This window comes from Trichechus manatus, unplaced genomic scaffold, assembly GCF_000243295.1.
Source record: "Trichechus manatus latirostris isolate Lorelei unplaced genomic scaffold, TriManLat1.0 scaffold00014, whole genome shotgun sequence".
Taxonomy (NCBI): domain Eukaryota; kingdom Metazoa; phylum Chordata; class Mammalia; order Sirenia; family Trichechidae; genus Trichechus; species Trichechus manatus.
The window spans coordinates 10,548,689-10,564,992 of record NW_004443950.1 but is presented as its reverse complement, the minus strand read 5'-3'; the positions used below and the strand labels follow the sequence as shown (position 1 = coordinate 10,564,992).

At 47.2% G+C, this 16,304-nt stretch overlaps 1 protein-coding gene across 1 annotated transcript in view; it reads left to right on the top strand.

The window, feature by feature from the left end:
- The first annotated feature begins 664 nt into the window (after window positions 1–664).
- DRC7 (dynein regulatory complex subunit 7) overlaps window positions 665–16,304 on the top strand; it is a 28,262-nt gene continuing 12,622 nt past the window's right edge. The window contains exons 1-6 of the mRNA XM_004371665.2: window positions 665–1,045; window positions 1,399–1,567; window positions 3,453–3,578; window positions 4,314–4,508; window positions 9,051–9,209; window positions 10,171–10,389. Coding sequence (XP_004371722.1) covers window positions 855–1,045; window positions 1,399–1,567; window positions 3,453–3,578; window positions 4,314–4,508; window positions 9,051–9,209; window positions 10,171–10,389 — 1,059 coding nt within the window. The 5' untranslated portion in view covers window positions 665–854. The remainder of the gene's footprint in view (window positions 1,046–1,398; window positions 1,568–3,452; window positions 3,579–4,313; window positions 4,509–9,050; window positions 9,210–10,170; window positions 10,390–16,304) is intronic.

Sequence of the window (16,304 nt, the reverse complement as noted above, 5' to 3'; positions counted from 1 at the left end):
TAGGTGCCGTCGAGTTGATTTTTGACTCATATCGATCCATGTGACAGATAGAACTACCCCATAGGGTTTCCTAGGCTGTAATCTTTATGGGAGCAGGTCCCCATGTCTCTCTCCCGTGGAGCCGTTGGGTGAGTTTGAACCACCAACCTTTCTGTTAGCAGCCGAGTACTTAACTACTGTGCCACTAAACCAAAACCAAGCCAGACTCATTGCCATCAAGTCAATTCTGACTCATAGTGACCGTATAGGACACAGTAGAACTGCCCCATAGGATTTCCAAGGTTGTAAATCTTTACGGAAGCAGACTGCCACATCTTTCTCCCACGAAGTGGCTGGTGGGTTTGAACCACTGATCTTTAGGTTAGCAGTCAAGTGCTTTAACCACTGCACAACTAGGGCTCCTCATTGTGTCACCAGGGTTCCTTTATTGGCCTTAATAAATAATTTAAATAGGAGGCTTTATAATACTACCGTCACCCCTACAGCATTAGCATCGCTTTCCATAAAGAGAAAATAACTGTCAAAATAAATATGCTAGAAGGAAATCAACATTAAGTTTGGGTCTCCTACTCCTGCCCTGACAATAGCTGAGGCTGGCTTTGTCTTTGCTTTAAAGGGAGATTCGCAAGTGTTAGAACGATGATACAGACGTGCTAGCACCAAAGTGAGACTTTCTCCTCAACTGAAAGGAAGTTTAAAAGGAATCACTGTTTCCCTCTGTGATCTAAGCCACCTACAGCCACCTCCCAGGCCCCCCAGCCACGCTAGTGGTCCTGCCGGCTCCTCCTTCCTGGGCTGACAACCGGCCATTCCGAGCGCTTTTGTCCCTCCTCCATCTCCAGGGCTGTGCCAGGATGGAGGTCCTGAGGGAGAAAGTGGAGGAGGAGGAGGAGGCCGAGCGCGAGGAGGGGGTAGAACGGCCCTCAAGGCCCGAGAAAATGACCAAGCTGCTGCGGAAGGAGGCCACCACCCTGACACCGGAGATGCTGAGAGACATGGAGCAGAAGCTGTCAGAGATCAAGGTCCCCGTCCCAGGGGAGCCCTTGTGAGTGCCAGGGTGGGGGCTTCAACCAGGGCTGGGGACCAAAGGGCCAGACCGAATGGTGTTGCCTGGGCTGGGAGGCAGGGCCAGGACAGGACAGGGAGGTGGGTAAGAGTGAGGACTCGGCTTTCAGACTGCCTGATCTGAGTCTCACTAGCTGTGTGACCTCGGGCAAGTCACTTCACCTCTCTGTGCCTGACTTCTTCCATCTGATAATAATGATGCATGCCTCCTACCAACTTGCCAGGATTAAATGAGGGAGGGGTAGAGTCTGTCACGGCTAAGGTGGATCGAGGATCTCCTGTGTGCCAGGCATAGCCTCCCACAGACTAATGCCACCCCTCTTGTGGCCGCAGGACCAGTGACACCATTGACATCGCCAAGCTGCCCCTTTCGTACAGAATCAACACACCTAAGGAGGAACAGCTGCTGCAGGTGGCAGACAACTTCTCTCGCCAGTACAGCCACCTGTGCCCAGACCGCGTGCCCCTCTTACTGTACCCGCTGAATGAATGCGAAGTGCCCGTAAGGCAGGGGAGGACAGAGGGCAGGGATGGGGGGCAGAGGGGGAGACAGACAGCAGAGGGTGAAGAGTGGTGGGAGGGTTCTCCATGGTCTCCAGCCACAGCACAGACCTCCTGGGGGTCACAGCAGAATCAGGCCCCAACCAACTTCTAAGCTGGGGGGCATAAACTCAAATGCCAACAGGCCCCAGCCCAGGGCTCTGCTCATCACAGGGGATATGCAGGCCTGGGGTTATCAGATCAAGAGATGAGGGGAGTTGGGATTTTTATAGGAATCTCTGATTTGTAAATGCTGGCAGCTAATACAAATTTTTAAAAATTGCCTCATGGGCGGAATGAAACAGGTCTGTGAGTCCCTGGCAGCCTGTGGGCAGCTATTTTGCAACCTTTGGATTAATTCCATGACTTCCATTTACAGATGGGGAAACTGAGGCCCAGGGAGGCTCAGAGACCTGCCATGGCTCACAGGGCTGGAAGGAATGATGCAAACACTCAGGTCCCGGGGCCCGTCCTGGTCCACTTTGTCTTATTTCTTTGCCCTCTGCTGGACAGGGCCGACCTCTGGGGCTGGAGACTGCACTGGCCATGCGGCTGCCCCTGGCCTAGATCCTCTGTAGGCCCAGGGGAGGGCATTATGCCTGGGGAGGAGATCAGGACACTCCCAGGACCATGAGGGGGGAGCCTGGGAGGCAGGACTTGCCAGGTGATGTGGGGCAGCGTTCTAAGGCCCCTCTGGGCCTCAGGCTCCTCGTTGGTCCCCTGGAGGTTGCAGGAAGACATCTTTCACGGCCCATCCAGCCCAGATCCAGAATGAGTTTGTGTGTCCCCTGGGTGCCAGTGATGTGATCAGGGCCTCCCCAGTCATTGTGCTGCCCACTGAGTGCTGCCGTTTGCCAGGCCTGTGTATTACCTTCCCGACACCCCAACAATTGTGAGATTAAAAACCAACAAACAAACTGTTGCCATTGAGTCGGTTCTGATTCACGGCAACCCATATGTGTCAGAGTAGAACTATGCTCCACAGGGTCTTCAGGAGCTAGTTTCCTGAAAGTAGATCACCAGGCCTTTCTTTCAAGGTACCTCTGGGTAGACTGAAACCACCAACCTTCCAGTTAGCAGCTGAGTGTGTTAATCACTTGGGCTACCCGGGGACAACTGTGAGATAGGTCCTGTTATTGTCCCCATTTACAGATGAGGAAACTGAGGCTCAGAGAGATGAGGGGACTTGCCTAGGCTTACACAGTTGGTGACAGAGCTGGGGTCTAGCTCTAGGCCACCACCCAGTGTGGGGTACCTGGTGCTACCAGGGCGAGGGGCTGCCCTGCCACCTGGCGTCTGCAAGGACTAGCCTCCTGAGCCCGCTCTGGCCTCTAGGGTCTTCCCTGTGGATTTGAGGAAGGCCCCACCTGGCACCTGGTCTCACAGGGTCCCCACTGCACACAGCCCCCCTTGCCAGGGTCTTAGTTATCTAGTGCTGCTATAACAGAAATACCACAAGTGGGTGGCTTTAACAAATAGAAATTTATTTGCTCACAATTTAGGAGGCTGGAAGTCCGAATTCAGGGCACCGGCTTTAGGGGAAGGCTCTCTCTGTGGGCTCTGGGGGGGACCCTTGTCTCAGCTTCTGCTTGGCGTTCCTTGGAGATCTCCACGTGGCATCTATCTTTCCCCATTTGTGCTTGCTTGTCTCTGTGTCTAGTCTGCTCTTTTTATATCTCGGAAGTGACTGGGTTTAAGATACACCCTACACTGATACGGCCTCATTAACATAAGAAAGAAAATCCTATTCCAAATGGGATTACACCCACAGGTACAGGGGTTAGGATTCCAACACATATTTGGGGGGACACAATTCTATACATAACACCAGGTCTCTCCCCTTGCAGAAGTTCTTGAGCACGACCATCCGGCCCACGCTGATGCCCTACCCTGAGCTCTACAACTGGGACAGCTGTGCCCAGTTTGTCTCCGACTTCCTCACCATGGTGCCCCTGCCTGACCCCCTCAAGCCGGTAAGCACCACCCCAGGATGGATCCTTAGCTCCCTGAAGCTTAAGATGGGAAAACAGGCCGAGGCTGGGAGAAGACTCAGTCTGGCTCAGGCCACAGCCCATGAGCCTGTCGGGGCCCCTCAGAGATGCCCAGGGGGGAAATGGGCCCAGAGAGGGCTGGGCACTTGCCCACGGTCACACAGCAAGCCTGGAAGGGGTGAAAGAGTCTCCCTTTCATGACTTTAGGGGGTGGGCAAAGGAGAGAGAGGGGAAGGCCCCACACTTACAGCCCTCATTCAGCCCCAGCTTTGGGCTCCTGACCCACTCAGTCAGCTTCTCGTTGAGAAGGGAGGAAGAGAGGAAGAAAGGGACAGGTCAACAGGAGAACTGATAAAGGGAAGAGAAGGAAGGGATGGGGCATAGAAAGTGAGAGGATCCTGGGAGTGAAACAATAAAGTTGCCAGTTAGAGAGCATCGGACCCAGAAGCATGATTAAAGCTTCTCCAGCCCAGACGTGGTTTTCCTTCGGGAATTCACGAGCCTCTTAAAATTATGCTACGCGTGGAGTGTGTTTTCTGGGCACAGAGTCCGTGGTTTTCATCGGTCTTAGCAGGCTCCCCAACCCACAAGGGTTAAGAGCCCCGCTGGGGTCCAGCCGGCTCATCAGCCCCAGCCCTGACAGGTGGGCTGTGACTGGCGGGGCAGCCAGGTGGGGGCAGCAGGTGCCAGCTGTGCTGACCAGCCTGCTGTGCCCAGCCCACATACCTGTACTCCTCGACCACGGTGCTCAAGTACCAGAAGGGCAACTGCTTCGACTTCAGCACGCTGCTCTGCTCCATGCTCATCGGCTCTGGCTACGACGCCTACTGCGTCAGCGGCTACGCCTCGCAGGACCTGTGCCTCATGGACCTGACGCGGGAGGTGTGCCCGCTCACCATGAAGGCCAAGGAGGTACGGCCAGGCTCATGTCGCCCACGGGCATCTCATAGGTTGTGCGTTACCACTGCTGTCGCGCCCATCCTTAAAGAAGTGTGGAGCGTGTAGGTAGAGATGTACAATGGTGCAGCCGCTGTGGAAAACCATTTGGCAGTTCCTCAGAAAACTAAACATAGAGTCATTACATCAGTACCAGTTTGCCATCGACTCAGTTCCGACTCATGGCAACCCCGTGTGTGTCTGAGAATGACTGTGCTCCGTAGGTGATTTTTCGGAAGTAGATTCCCGGGCCTTTCTTCCAAAGTGCCTCTGTATGGACTCGAACCTCCAACCTTTCAGTTAGCAGTCTAGTGTGTTAACTGTTTGCACCACCCAGGGACTCAGCAATTCCACTCATAGGTATATACTCCCCGAAAAGCTGAAAGCTGGGCCAGCTGCAAACAGATACCTGTGTACCGCTGTTCACTGCAGCACTATTCACAATATCTGAAAGGTGGAAACAACCCGTGTCCCAACAGATGAATGGATAAACAAAATGTAGTATATCCATACAGTGGAATATTGTTGGTGTTAGGTGCCATGGAGTCGATTTTGACTCATAGCAACCCCATGTGACAAAGCAGGACGGCCCTATAGGGTTTTCTTGGCTGTGATCTTTACGGAAGCAGATCGCCAGGTCTTTCTCCCGTAGAGCAGCTAGGTGGATTCGAGCCACCTATTTTTTGGTTAGCAACCCAGCACTTAACCATTGTGCCCCCAGGGCTCCAATACATGCTATGACATGGATGAACCTTGAAAGCATGCTGAGTGAAGTAAGTCAGACACAAAAGGTCAAATATTGTGATCCTACTTATATACGTTATCTATGTAGGCAAATGCATAGAGACACAAGTAGAATAGTGGTTACCAGGGGCTAGAGGGAGAGGGGAATGGGGAGTTAGTACTTTAAAAAAAAAATGAAGGAAAAAAAATATATACACCTATACTGGGGGGTGTATGCCCAAAACCTTTTTGCCAAAACATATGGGGACCTAGGTGTAGAGGAGAAGGCTGAAGGTGGAAAGTTGGAATACTCCATCTTTTTCCCAGACTTGCTATATGATTCAGAGCTATGGGTGTGGTTGTGAGGGCAGAGCCTCAGTCAGGCCACTCTATAAGAAACAAAAAAGTTCCTCAGAGATTCTAATGCCTGGCCAGGTTTGGGAATCACTGAAGTTTTCAGCTTTGTATCCTTAGTATCCACCGGGTGCATGGCATGTTGTTGCTGGGTGCCGTTGAGTCGATTTCGACTCATAGCGACCTGGTGTGACAGAGTAGAGCTGCCCCTGTTGGATTTTCTAGGCTGTAATCTTTATGGGAGCAGATCTCTAGGTCTTTTTTCCCACGGAGCAGCTGGGTGGGTTCGAACTACCAATCTTTCGGTTAGCAGCCAAGCACTTAACCATTGTGCCACCAGGGCTCCTTGCCTGGCATGTAGTCAATTAAAAAAAAAAAAAAAGTGTCCCGCTGTCTCTAAGCCTGCCCCAGCCATAGAAGCAGCACTATCACCGGGTAGCCCCTCAGCTGCCCTGGCAGCTTCTACTTGCCATTTATTCATAAATCCAACCACCGTTGACTTCTCTGCCTTAACACATACAGCCCAGTTCTCCAAACTGGCTGTCCCTCCCCCTGGCTGTAACTCAGTTTCAGCTACTGTGCCCCCCAACTAGGTAAATTTTGTGAGTTCCACATGGCTTATAAGGAGCCCTGGTGGCATAGTGGTTACAGCACTTGGCTGCTAACGGAAAGGTTGGTGGTTTGAACCCACCAGTGGCGGTAGAAAGATGTGGCGGTCTGCTTCTGTAAAGATTTACAGCCTTGGAAACCCTATGAGGCAGTTCTACTCTGTACTATAGGTCACTATGAGTCAGAGTCGACTCAACGGCAATGGGTTTTGGTGACATGGCTTATATTTTAAGTCAAACTGTTCCAGGAGCCCTGGTGGTGCAATGGTTAAGCACTTGGCTGCTAACTGAAAGGTTGGCGGTTTGAACCCACCCAATGGCTCCATGAAAGAAAGACCTGGTGATCTGCTCCTATAAAGATTACAGCCTAGAAAACACTATTGGGGCAGTTCTACTCTATCACCTGGGGTCGCTATGAGTCAAAAACAACTTGACGGCACCTAACAACAACAATGTTTCAAATTTACCCTATATGCTTGCTAAAAATCCATCTAGACATTTTCATATAATGAAACAACAAATGGGCAGACAAAGGCCCCTTTCTAACAGCAAAAACAAAACAAAAAAACAAAAGTCAGCAGCCGTCCAGCAGGTAGTGGTTGTGTTTTTATAGCTGTTTATTGAGAGCTTCATAAAGGCTAGAGGCTGCTGGGGACACAAGAGACACTCTTAAATGCATTTTAATTTTCGGAATCACAAAGCATCTCTTTATATTTGGAAAATCATCATACTACTCACAGAAAACACTTTAAATGAACTGAATGAGCTCTGGGGCTCTGTGGTCAGAGCCAAGGCCCTGTGGGTGTCTGTAAGTCAGGGGTGGGGATCCAGGGTCCCAGAACACCCAGCACGATACACGTGCCCCTGTGTTGTACGTGCGTGAGCACGTGTGGGACCCAGGTGGGTTCTCTGGTGGAGTGAGGGTGAGAAGGAGGGGGAGAGCCTTCCCCTTCAGGCCCCCCCACCCCCAAGGAAAGATGGAGCAAAAGCTCCAGCATTGCTTTTCGCCCCAAAGGCCTGTGAGCTCACACGCGGGCCTATGTCTCAGCCAGAGTCAGGGTCTTAGTAACAGAAATATCAGGACTAACAGATGCAGAGAACTTTCTGGTTTATAAACTGCTTTGATGTTCACTAACTTACTTACTCCTCACAACAGCCCTGTGTGGCAAGAATTATCACTTCTTTCTTTCTTTCTTTTTATTGTACTTTAGATGAAGGTTTACAGAACAAGTAGTTTCTCATTAAACAGTTAGTACACATATTGTTTTATGGCGATGGTTAACAACCCCACGACATGTCAACACTCTCCCTTCTTGACCTTGAGTTCCCTATTACCAGCTTTCCTGTCCCCTCCTGCCTTCTAGTCCTTGTCCCCGGGCTATTATGCCCCATTAGTCTCGTTTTGTTTTATGAGGCTGTCTAATCTCTGGCTGAAGGGTGAACCTCGGGAGTGACTTCACTACTGAGCTAAAAGGGTGTGTGGGGGCCATACTCTCGGGGTTTCTCCAGTTTCTGTCAGTCCAGTAAGTCTGGTCTTTTTTTGTGAGTTAGAATTTTGTTCTACATTTTTCCCCAGCTCCGTCCGGGAGCTTCTGTTGTGATCCCTGCGAGAGCACCATCTAGTTGTACTGGACGCGGTCTGGTGGAGGCCATGGGTAGTTGTGGTCCATAAGTCCTTCGGACCAATCTTTCCCTTGTCTCTTGTTTTCTTTATTCTCCCTTGCTCCCGAAGGGGTGAGACCAGTGGAGTATCTTAGATGGCCACTCACAGGCTGTTAAGACCCCAGATGCTACTCACCAACGTAGAATGTAGAACATTTTCTTTATAAACTATGTTATGCCAATTGAGCTAGATGTTCCCTCAGACCATGGTCCCCACAGCCCTCTGCAGGAATTATCACTTCTGTTCTACAAATGTGAGTCCCTAGGTGATGCAGTTAATGCGCTCAGCTGCTAACCAAAAGGTTGGAGGTTTGAGTCCACCCAGAGCCACCTCAGAGGAGAGTCCTGGCAATCTACTTCTGAAAAACCAACTATTGAAAACCCTGTGGAGAATAGTTCTACTCTGACACACATGGGGTCACCATGAGTCGAAATCAACTTCATGGCAACTGTTATTCTATAGATGAGTGTGTTCAGATGAAATTGGAAGATGAAATAGTGTGGCCAAAGTCACACAGCTGGTCAGTGGAGACCCAGGGATGGAACCCCGGGGGGTCAGACTCTTAACCCTGGAGATAATGCTCTTTCTCCCCCATAATTGCTGCAGACCTCTTTTGCAGCCTCTGCAGTGGTCTTTCCTGCCCAGTTTTCTTGCCACCTTAGCATGCATCCTGTACACACACATACACATACACACACACACAGAATTTCATCACTTCCCTTGCCCAGCAAACTCTTACTTTGGTCAACATATGAAGCCCTCCAATGATGAGATCTGAAAATCCTGACACCCCTTTTTAATTTGCCCCACTTCTTAGATAGGGTCATATAGCTAGCATGGGCTGTGGAGAAAGAAGAGGAAAAAGGTGCATCTCCTGAGCTTCTGCCCTGGGAGGCATCTTACGTGGGGATTTTATGGTGTCTACTACTCAGAACAACCCCGGTTCTGAGAGTGCTTAATATTCTCATCCCTGAGGTTCAGAGATGAGAAGATGTACCCAAGGTCACAGAGCTGGAGCTGATCCTCTGTCTGCATGTAGGGCCAGAAAGCCCGTCTGGTCAAGGAACTGTGATCTCCTGGTTGGAGGGGCCGTTGGGCAGGTCTCAACTCTCAGAGTGTGTGTGGTGGGTGGTTCAGGGCTGTTGACCCTTCTCTCCTCTTGGGTGACAGGTGGTCCATGAGGAGGAAAGAGTACCACCTAAGAAGTATGCCATCAAACCCCCCAGGGACCTGATCAGCAGGTTTGAGAAGGAGCAGGAGACCAAGAGACAAGAGGAGATCAAAATCGCAGAGGAGAAGCGGCTGAGGGAGGAAGAGGAGCGTATCATGGTGGGTCCACAGTCCTCAGTCCCCACCCCCAGCTCAGCTAATAAGAAGGGCTACTGTGAGTGGGGAAACAGACACAGGTCAGGGAAAGGGTGGATTTCATGGACCCCCAGTGCAGCTCTGGCACTCTCCTTGTTCCAGACTCTTCACTGGAGACATACCTACACACACCCTTCCATCTATCCATCTACCCATCTCTCCATCCTTCCATCTTCCCGTCCATCATTTAGCCTCCCATATCTACCCCCATCATCCATCCAACCATCCATCCATCCATCCTCATCTCTCCATCCATCATCTATAAATCTTCCCCTCTCTCCTTCCAACACTCATCCATCTTCCCATCTGTTCTTTCATCATCCATCCTCCCATCTCTCCTTCTATCACCCATCTACCCTTCCATCTCTCCTTCCATTGTCCATCCATCTATCTGTCTCTCCTTCCACCCGTCCATTCTCTCATCCCTGCTTCAATTATCTATCCTCCCATTCATCCATCCTCCCATCCTTCCCTCCTCCCATCCATCCTCCCATTTCTCCTTCCATCCATCCACGCTCTCATCCTCCCTCTTTCTATTGCTCCCTTCCACCTACTATTTTCTGGGTTTCTCCTCTGGTCCAGGCCTTGGAGATACAATAATGAACATGGCACAGTCATAGTCCTCCCAGAGAGAGGCCAATAAGGAAGTACGGTGTCCCATTACCTTTCTTTGGATGAATTCTCACCCAGAATCACAACATACAAATCCAGTAAATGTCGGATACCCTAAAATTCCAAAGAGTCCAGTTTGTAAACCATAGGTCATGTCAGAGCCTCCCATTTTATTGATAAGAAAATGGGCTCAGGGTGGGATGATGTCCTCAAGCCAGTGGTGCAACCTGGATCAAAACTGGGCTGTCCTGCTGAACCCGTGACACTCCCCTCCCCACCCATCTGGCCATGGTCACCCACCTCTCCTGTGCAGGAGGCGGAGAAGGCACCACCTGACCCCCTGCACGGCCTGCGGGTACACTGCTGGGTCCTGGTGCTGTCGGGGAAGCGCGAGGTGCCCGAGAGCTTCTTCATCGACCCGTTGACAGCACGCAGCTACAGCACCCAGGATGGCCACTTCCTGGGCATTGAGAGCCTCTGGAACCACAAGAACTACTGGGTCAACATGCAGGACTGCTGGAATGGCTGCAAGGTGCCTGGGAGGGGGTCTGGGTGGGTGTGGCAGGCACAGCTCGGGGAGATGTGGGGGGAGATGAAGGTGGTCAGACCTGTGGGGAGAACCAGCTACTAGGCCATAAGGGCTTTGGACTGCCCCTGAGCTGAGTTCCCATAGCCACTCCCTTGCCCATAAGTAACCATTCTAATATGACTGTTGTCTCTCTTTTGATGTGTGTATCCTTTTAAAGTGTGGATTGTTGGTTTGTGTTAATGAATTTTTGAAAACTCTGTATTGTGGTATAACATTCATGTAGAAAAGTGCAGTCATCCCGAATGTACAGCTCAATGAATTTACATAAACTGAGTACAGATGAAGAAATAGAACACCTAGATCAGGAAATAGAACATCACCCACACCGCAGATGCCACCCTTGTGTCCAGTTACTAACCAGGTGCCCTCGAGTCAATTCCAACTCACAGTGACCCCATGGGTGTCAGAGTAGAATTGTGCTCCATAGGGTTTTCAGTGGCTGAATTTTTTGGAAGTAAATTGCCAGGCCTTTCTTCTCAGTGAACTTGAACCTCCCACCTTTAGGTTAGGAGGTAAGGGCGTTAACCATTCATACCACCCTCCCTAAATGTGTACATGTATTTTTAATTTATGTAAATGGCACGGATATATGTGAGTGTGTTTCAGTTGCTTATTTTCTATATACTCTTTCTTTATTGCAAGAGTGCACAGAAGAGCGCACGCAAATCCTACGTATGTATACCTCATTGAATTATCACACACTGAACATACCTACATAACCAAGCCCAGCACCCTACAAGTCCTTCATGTCCCTTCCTGGTCACTATCCCTTGCATCCTCCCCAAAGTTGAGTACTATCCTGAGTTCTACCAACATACATTTGTTTTGCCTGTTTTGGGACTTTATATAAATTGATTCATACGGTATATACTCTCTTGTATCTGATACTTTCACTGAAGATTATGTTTATGAGATTCACCTATGTTTTGTGTGTAGCTATAGTTTGTTCATTTTCACTGTTTATTGATTTCTTATTGTTGAATGTACCAGAATTTATTTATCCATTCTATAATTGGTGCATATTTAGATTGTTCCAGTTTGGGACTATTTTGAATAGTGCTGCTATAAACATTCTTGTACATGTATTTTGATGAACTCATATACTAATTTCTGTTGAGTAAATATCTGGGAGTGGAATTGCTGGTCACAGGATATGTGTATGTTCAATTTTGTAGATAAAATGATTGCACCAATCTACACTCCCACTGGTGGTGTATGAGAGTTCCAGGTGCTGTACACCCTTGCCAACACTTAATATAGTCTCTTTTTAATTTTAGCTATTCTATTAAGTATGTAACAGTACTACATTATGGTTTCATTTGAAAATGCAGAGAATTTTAACTTATTAATTATAATAATTAAGGATTTTCTACATACACAGCCCTATAGATGAATTATAACAGTTTTGTTTCTTCCTTCTCAATCCTTATAATTTTTATTTCTTTCCCTTATTTTCTTTCTCCGGTACAATGTCAAATACAAGTGGGAGTTGTGGGCATCCTTCTCTCACTTCTGATCCAGAAAGAAAGCCTTAATATCTTAACATTTCATTATTCGTATGATGTTTACTGTAGTTTTTTTTTTTTTTTAAGAGTTACCCATTTATTATAAAGAGCCGTAGTGGTGCAAACAGTTAAATGCTAGGCTGCTATAGAAAAAGTTGGCAGTTCGTGGCACAAATCAAAAAAACAGAAAATAACAAGTGTTGGAGAGGCTGCAGGGAGATTGGAACTCTTATGCACTCCTGATGGGAATGCAAAATGGTACAACCATTTTGGAAAACAATATGGAGCTTCCTTAGAAAGCTAGAAATAGAAATACCATATGATCCAGCAATCCCACTTCTAGGTATATATCCTAGAGAAGGAAGAGCCATCACGCGAATAGACATCAGCACCCATGTTCATTGCAGCATTGTTCACAATAGCAAAAAGATGGAAACAACGTAGATGCCCATCACCAGATGAATGGATAAACTATGGTACATACACACAATGGAGTACTACGCAACGATAAAGAACAATGATGAATCTGCAAAGCATCTCACAACATGGATGAATCTGCAGGGCATTATGCTGAGTGAAATAGGTCAATCACAAAAGGACAAATATTGTGTGAGACACTACTATAAAAACTCATAAAAAAGTTTACACACAAAAAGAAACAATCTTTGATGATTACGAGGGAGGGGAGGAATAGGGGTGGAAAAACACTAAATAGATAATAGATAAGTGGTAACTTTGGTGAAGGGTTAAGACAGTACACAATACTGGGGAAGCCAGCACAGCTTGTTCAGGGTAAGGTCTTGGAAGCTCCATGGATACATCCAAACTCCCTGAGGGACCAAATTACTGGGCTGAGGGCTGTGGGGACCGTGGTCTCAGGGAACATGTAGCTCAATTGGCATAACATAGTTTATGAAGAAAATGTTCTATATTCTACTTTGGTGAGTAGCGTCTGGGGTCTCAAAAGCCTGTGAGTGGCCGTCTAAGATACTCCACTGGTCTCACCCTTTCAGGAGCAAGGGAAAATGAAGAAAACTAAAGACACAAGGGAAAGATTAGTCAAAAGGACAAATAGACCACAACTACCATGGCCTCCACCAGACTGAGCCCAGAACAACTAGATGGTGCCCGGCTACCACCACCGACTACTCTGTCAGGGATCACAGAGCTGGAGAAAAATGTAGAACAAAATTCTAACTCAAAAAAAGACTAGACTTACTGGCCTGACAGAAATTGGAGAAACCCCAAGAGTATGGCCCCCAGACACCCTTTTAGCTCAGTAATGAAGTCACTCCCGAGGTTCACCTTTTGGCCAAAGATTAGACAGGCCCACAGGACAAAACGAGACAAAAGGGGCACAGCAGCCCAGGGGCAAGGACTAGAAGGCGGAGGGGACAGGAGAGTTAGTGATAGGGAACCCAAGGTCGAGAAGGGAGAGTATTGACATGTCATGGGGTTGTTAACCAATGTTATAAAACAATATGTGTACTAACTGTTTAATGACAAGCTAGTTTGTTCTGTAAACCTTCATCTAAAGTACAATAATAAAATAAAATAAAATAAAAACTGATGGAATACCTAGCGATAAATTTGGTATAATGTACAAAACCATTATAGAGAAAAATATGAAACTGTATGGAAATACACTAAAGAAGACCTAAATAAATTTTAAAAAGAGAAAAAGTTGCCAGTTCAAACCCACCCAGCAGCTCTGAGGGACAAAGACCTGGTGATTTGCTTCCATAAACATTACAGCCAAGAAAACCCTGTAGGGTAGTTCTACTGAGTCATGTGGAGTTGCTATGAGTCGAAATCAACTTGACGGCACCTAACAACATTTACTATAACCAGTTGTTTTTTTTCTTTACAGTTTTTTACAGTTACCCATTTATTATAACCAGGTTTTTTTTTAACTGTAGGTTTTTATTGTAGCTACTCTTTATCAGACTAAGAAGATTCCTTTCTCTTCTTTAGTTTTCTAGCAGTTTTTCTGTTAAACAAGTTTGTTTTTTTATCAAATGCTTTTCCTTCATCTATTAAAATGATCATATGATTTCCTCTCTTTATTCTACCAACTGGGTGAATTTTTACACTGATTGTTTGTTTTGCTTTTCTTATTGAGATATAATTCACAGTCCATAAAATTCACTCTTTTAAAGTGCATTTCATTGTATGGCTAGGCCATAATTTGTTTATCCATTCATCCGCTGATGGACACTTGAGCTTTTTCCACTTTGGGTTATCAAATTCCTAAAAAAAAAATTGAACTTGAATTTGATTTGGGATGATGGTGAATTTATGTATCAATATGAAACATTCACATCGTAATGCTTCCTACATATTAACTCAACGAGCTCTGGTGGTGCAGTGATTAAGTGCTTGGCTGCTGACCAGTAGGTCGGCGGTTTGAATCCACCAGCTGCTCCTCAGGAGAAAGATGTGGCAGTCTACTTCCACCCAAGAACATGGCTTGTGTATTTTTAGTTAATTCCTAGATAGTTTAGAGATATTGTTGCTATTGTGATTGGTATCTTAATTCTTCATTATATATTTTAGTTGGTTATTGCTAGTATAGATAAATATTATTGATTTTAAAGTAGCAAAGCACGATAATAACTAATTACTACTTTGCTGTTTATGAAAGTAGAGGTGGTTGAGTGATAGAATTCTTGCCTTCCATGTGGGAGCCCCTGGCTCAATTTCCAGCCAATGTGCAGCCACCACCCATCTGTCAGTAGAGTCTTGCGTTTTGCTGTCATACTGAACAAGTTTCAGTGGATCTTCCAGACTGAGATGGACTCGGAAGAAAGGCCTGGTGATGTACTTCTTAAAATCAGCCAGTGAAAACCCTGTGGATCACAACAATCTGATCTGCAGCTGACCATGGAGATGGTGCAGGACTCGGCAGCATTTCGTTCAGTTGTGCACGGGGTCACCATGAGTCAGGAGCCGACTTGACGGCAGCTAACAACAACACTCACTTCTTATAAAAATAACAGAATTTAGGACAAGATTTAAAGAAATACAAGCATCTGTACAATTTGGTCCCTCTCCACTCACTTTTGACTACTCCCAATCAGTGTTACACCTAGGACCGGTTTTCTCCCTTCCCCTCATCTGCTCCCTCCTTCCCTCAATCCACTTGAGCAGAGTAATTCTTGGGAGCCTTGCCAGGACTCAGACATGATGTTAAGGACTAGGATTAGGGCCGGCCTGCTCAGGGCAGCTTAATGTTAAAACCCCTTATGGGCAGCTTTTCTTTGACCTTTGATCTCCTTCTGGAACACTGATTCTGAGGATGGGGCAGAAGGTCCTGGGAGGTGAATTGAAATGTGGGGTGCCCCCCACCTGCTAGGAACTACCTGGCAAGTGAGCCACTTTGACTGAGGAGACCATGATCTTACTCCTCAGGTGAGCTGGGGTCAAAAGAAGGTGGATGACCAAAGCACAGAGGAGAAATCCCCCACCTGCTTCTTATGTTCAACCTCCACATGTGCCCTGCCAAATCCCTTCTCCTGGCATGGGTAAACAACATGTTGTTGTTGTCTTATGCTGTTGAGTCGATTCTGACTCCTGGCAACCCCATGTGTTACAGAGTAGAACTGCTCCATGGGGTTTTCTGGATTGTAATCTTTACGAAAGCATATCACCAAGCCTGCCAGGTGGGTTTCGAACTGTCAACCTTTTGGTTACCAGCCAAGAGCAAACTGTTGCTGTTCTTGTGAGGTGCCTTCCAGTCAATTTCAACTCATAGCGACTCTACGTACAACAGAACAAAGCATTGCCAGTCCTGCGCCATCCTCACAATCATTGTTATTCTTGAGCCCATTGTTGAAGCCACTGTGTCAGTCTGTCTCGTTGAGGGTCTTCCTCTTTTTTGCTTACCTTCTACCAAGCATGATGTCCTTCTCTAGGGACTGATCCCTCCTAATAATATGCCCAAAGTATGTGAGTCTCGCCATCCTTGCTTCTAAGGAGCATTCTGGCTGTACCTTCTTCCAAGACAGATTTGTTCATTCTTTTGGCAGTCCATGGTATATTCAATATTCTTCACCAACACTGTAATTCAAAGGCATCAGTTCTTCTTTGGTATTCCTTATTCATTGTCCAGCTTTCACATGCATATGAGGTGATTGAAAACACCATGGCTTGGGTCAGTCACCTTAGTCGTCAAGGTGATATCTTTGCTTTTCAACACTTTAAAGAGGTCTTTTGCAGCAGATTTGCCCAATGCAATGTGTCTTTTGATTTCTTGACTGCTGCTTCCATGGTCATTGATTGTGGATCCAAGTAAAATGAAATCCTTGACAACTTCAGTCTTTTCTCCATTTAGCATGATTGCTTATTGGTCCT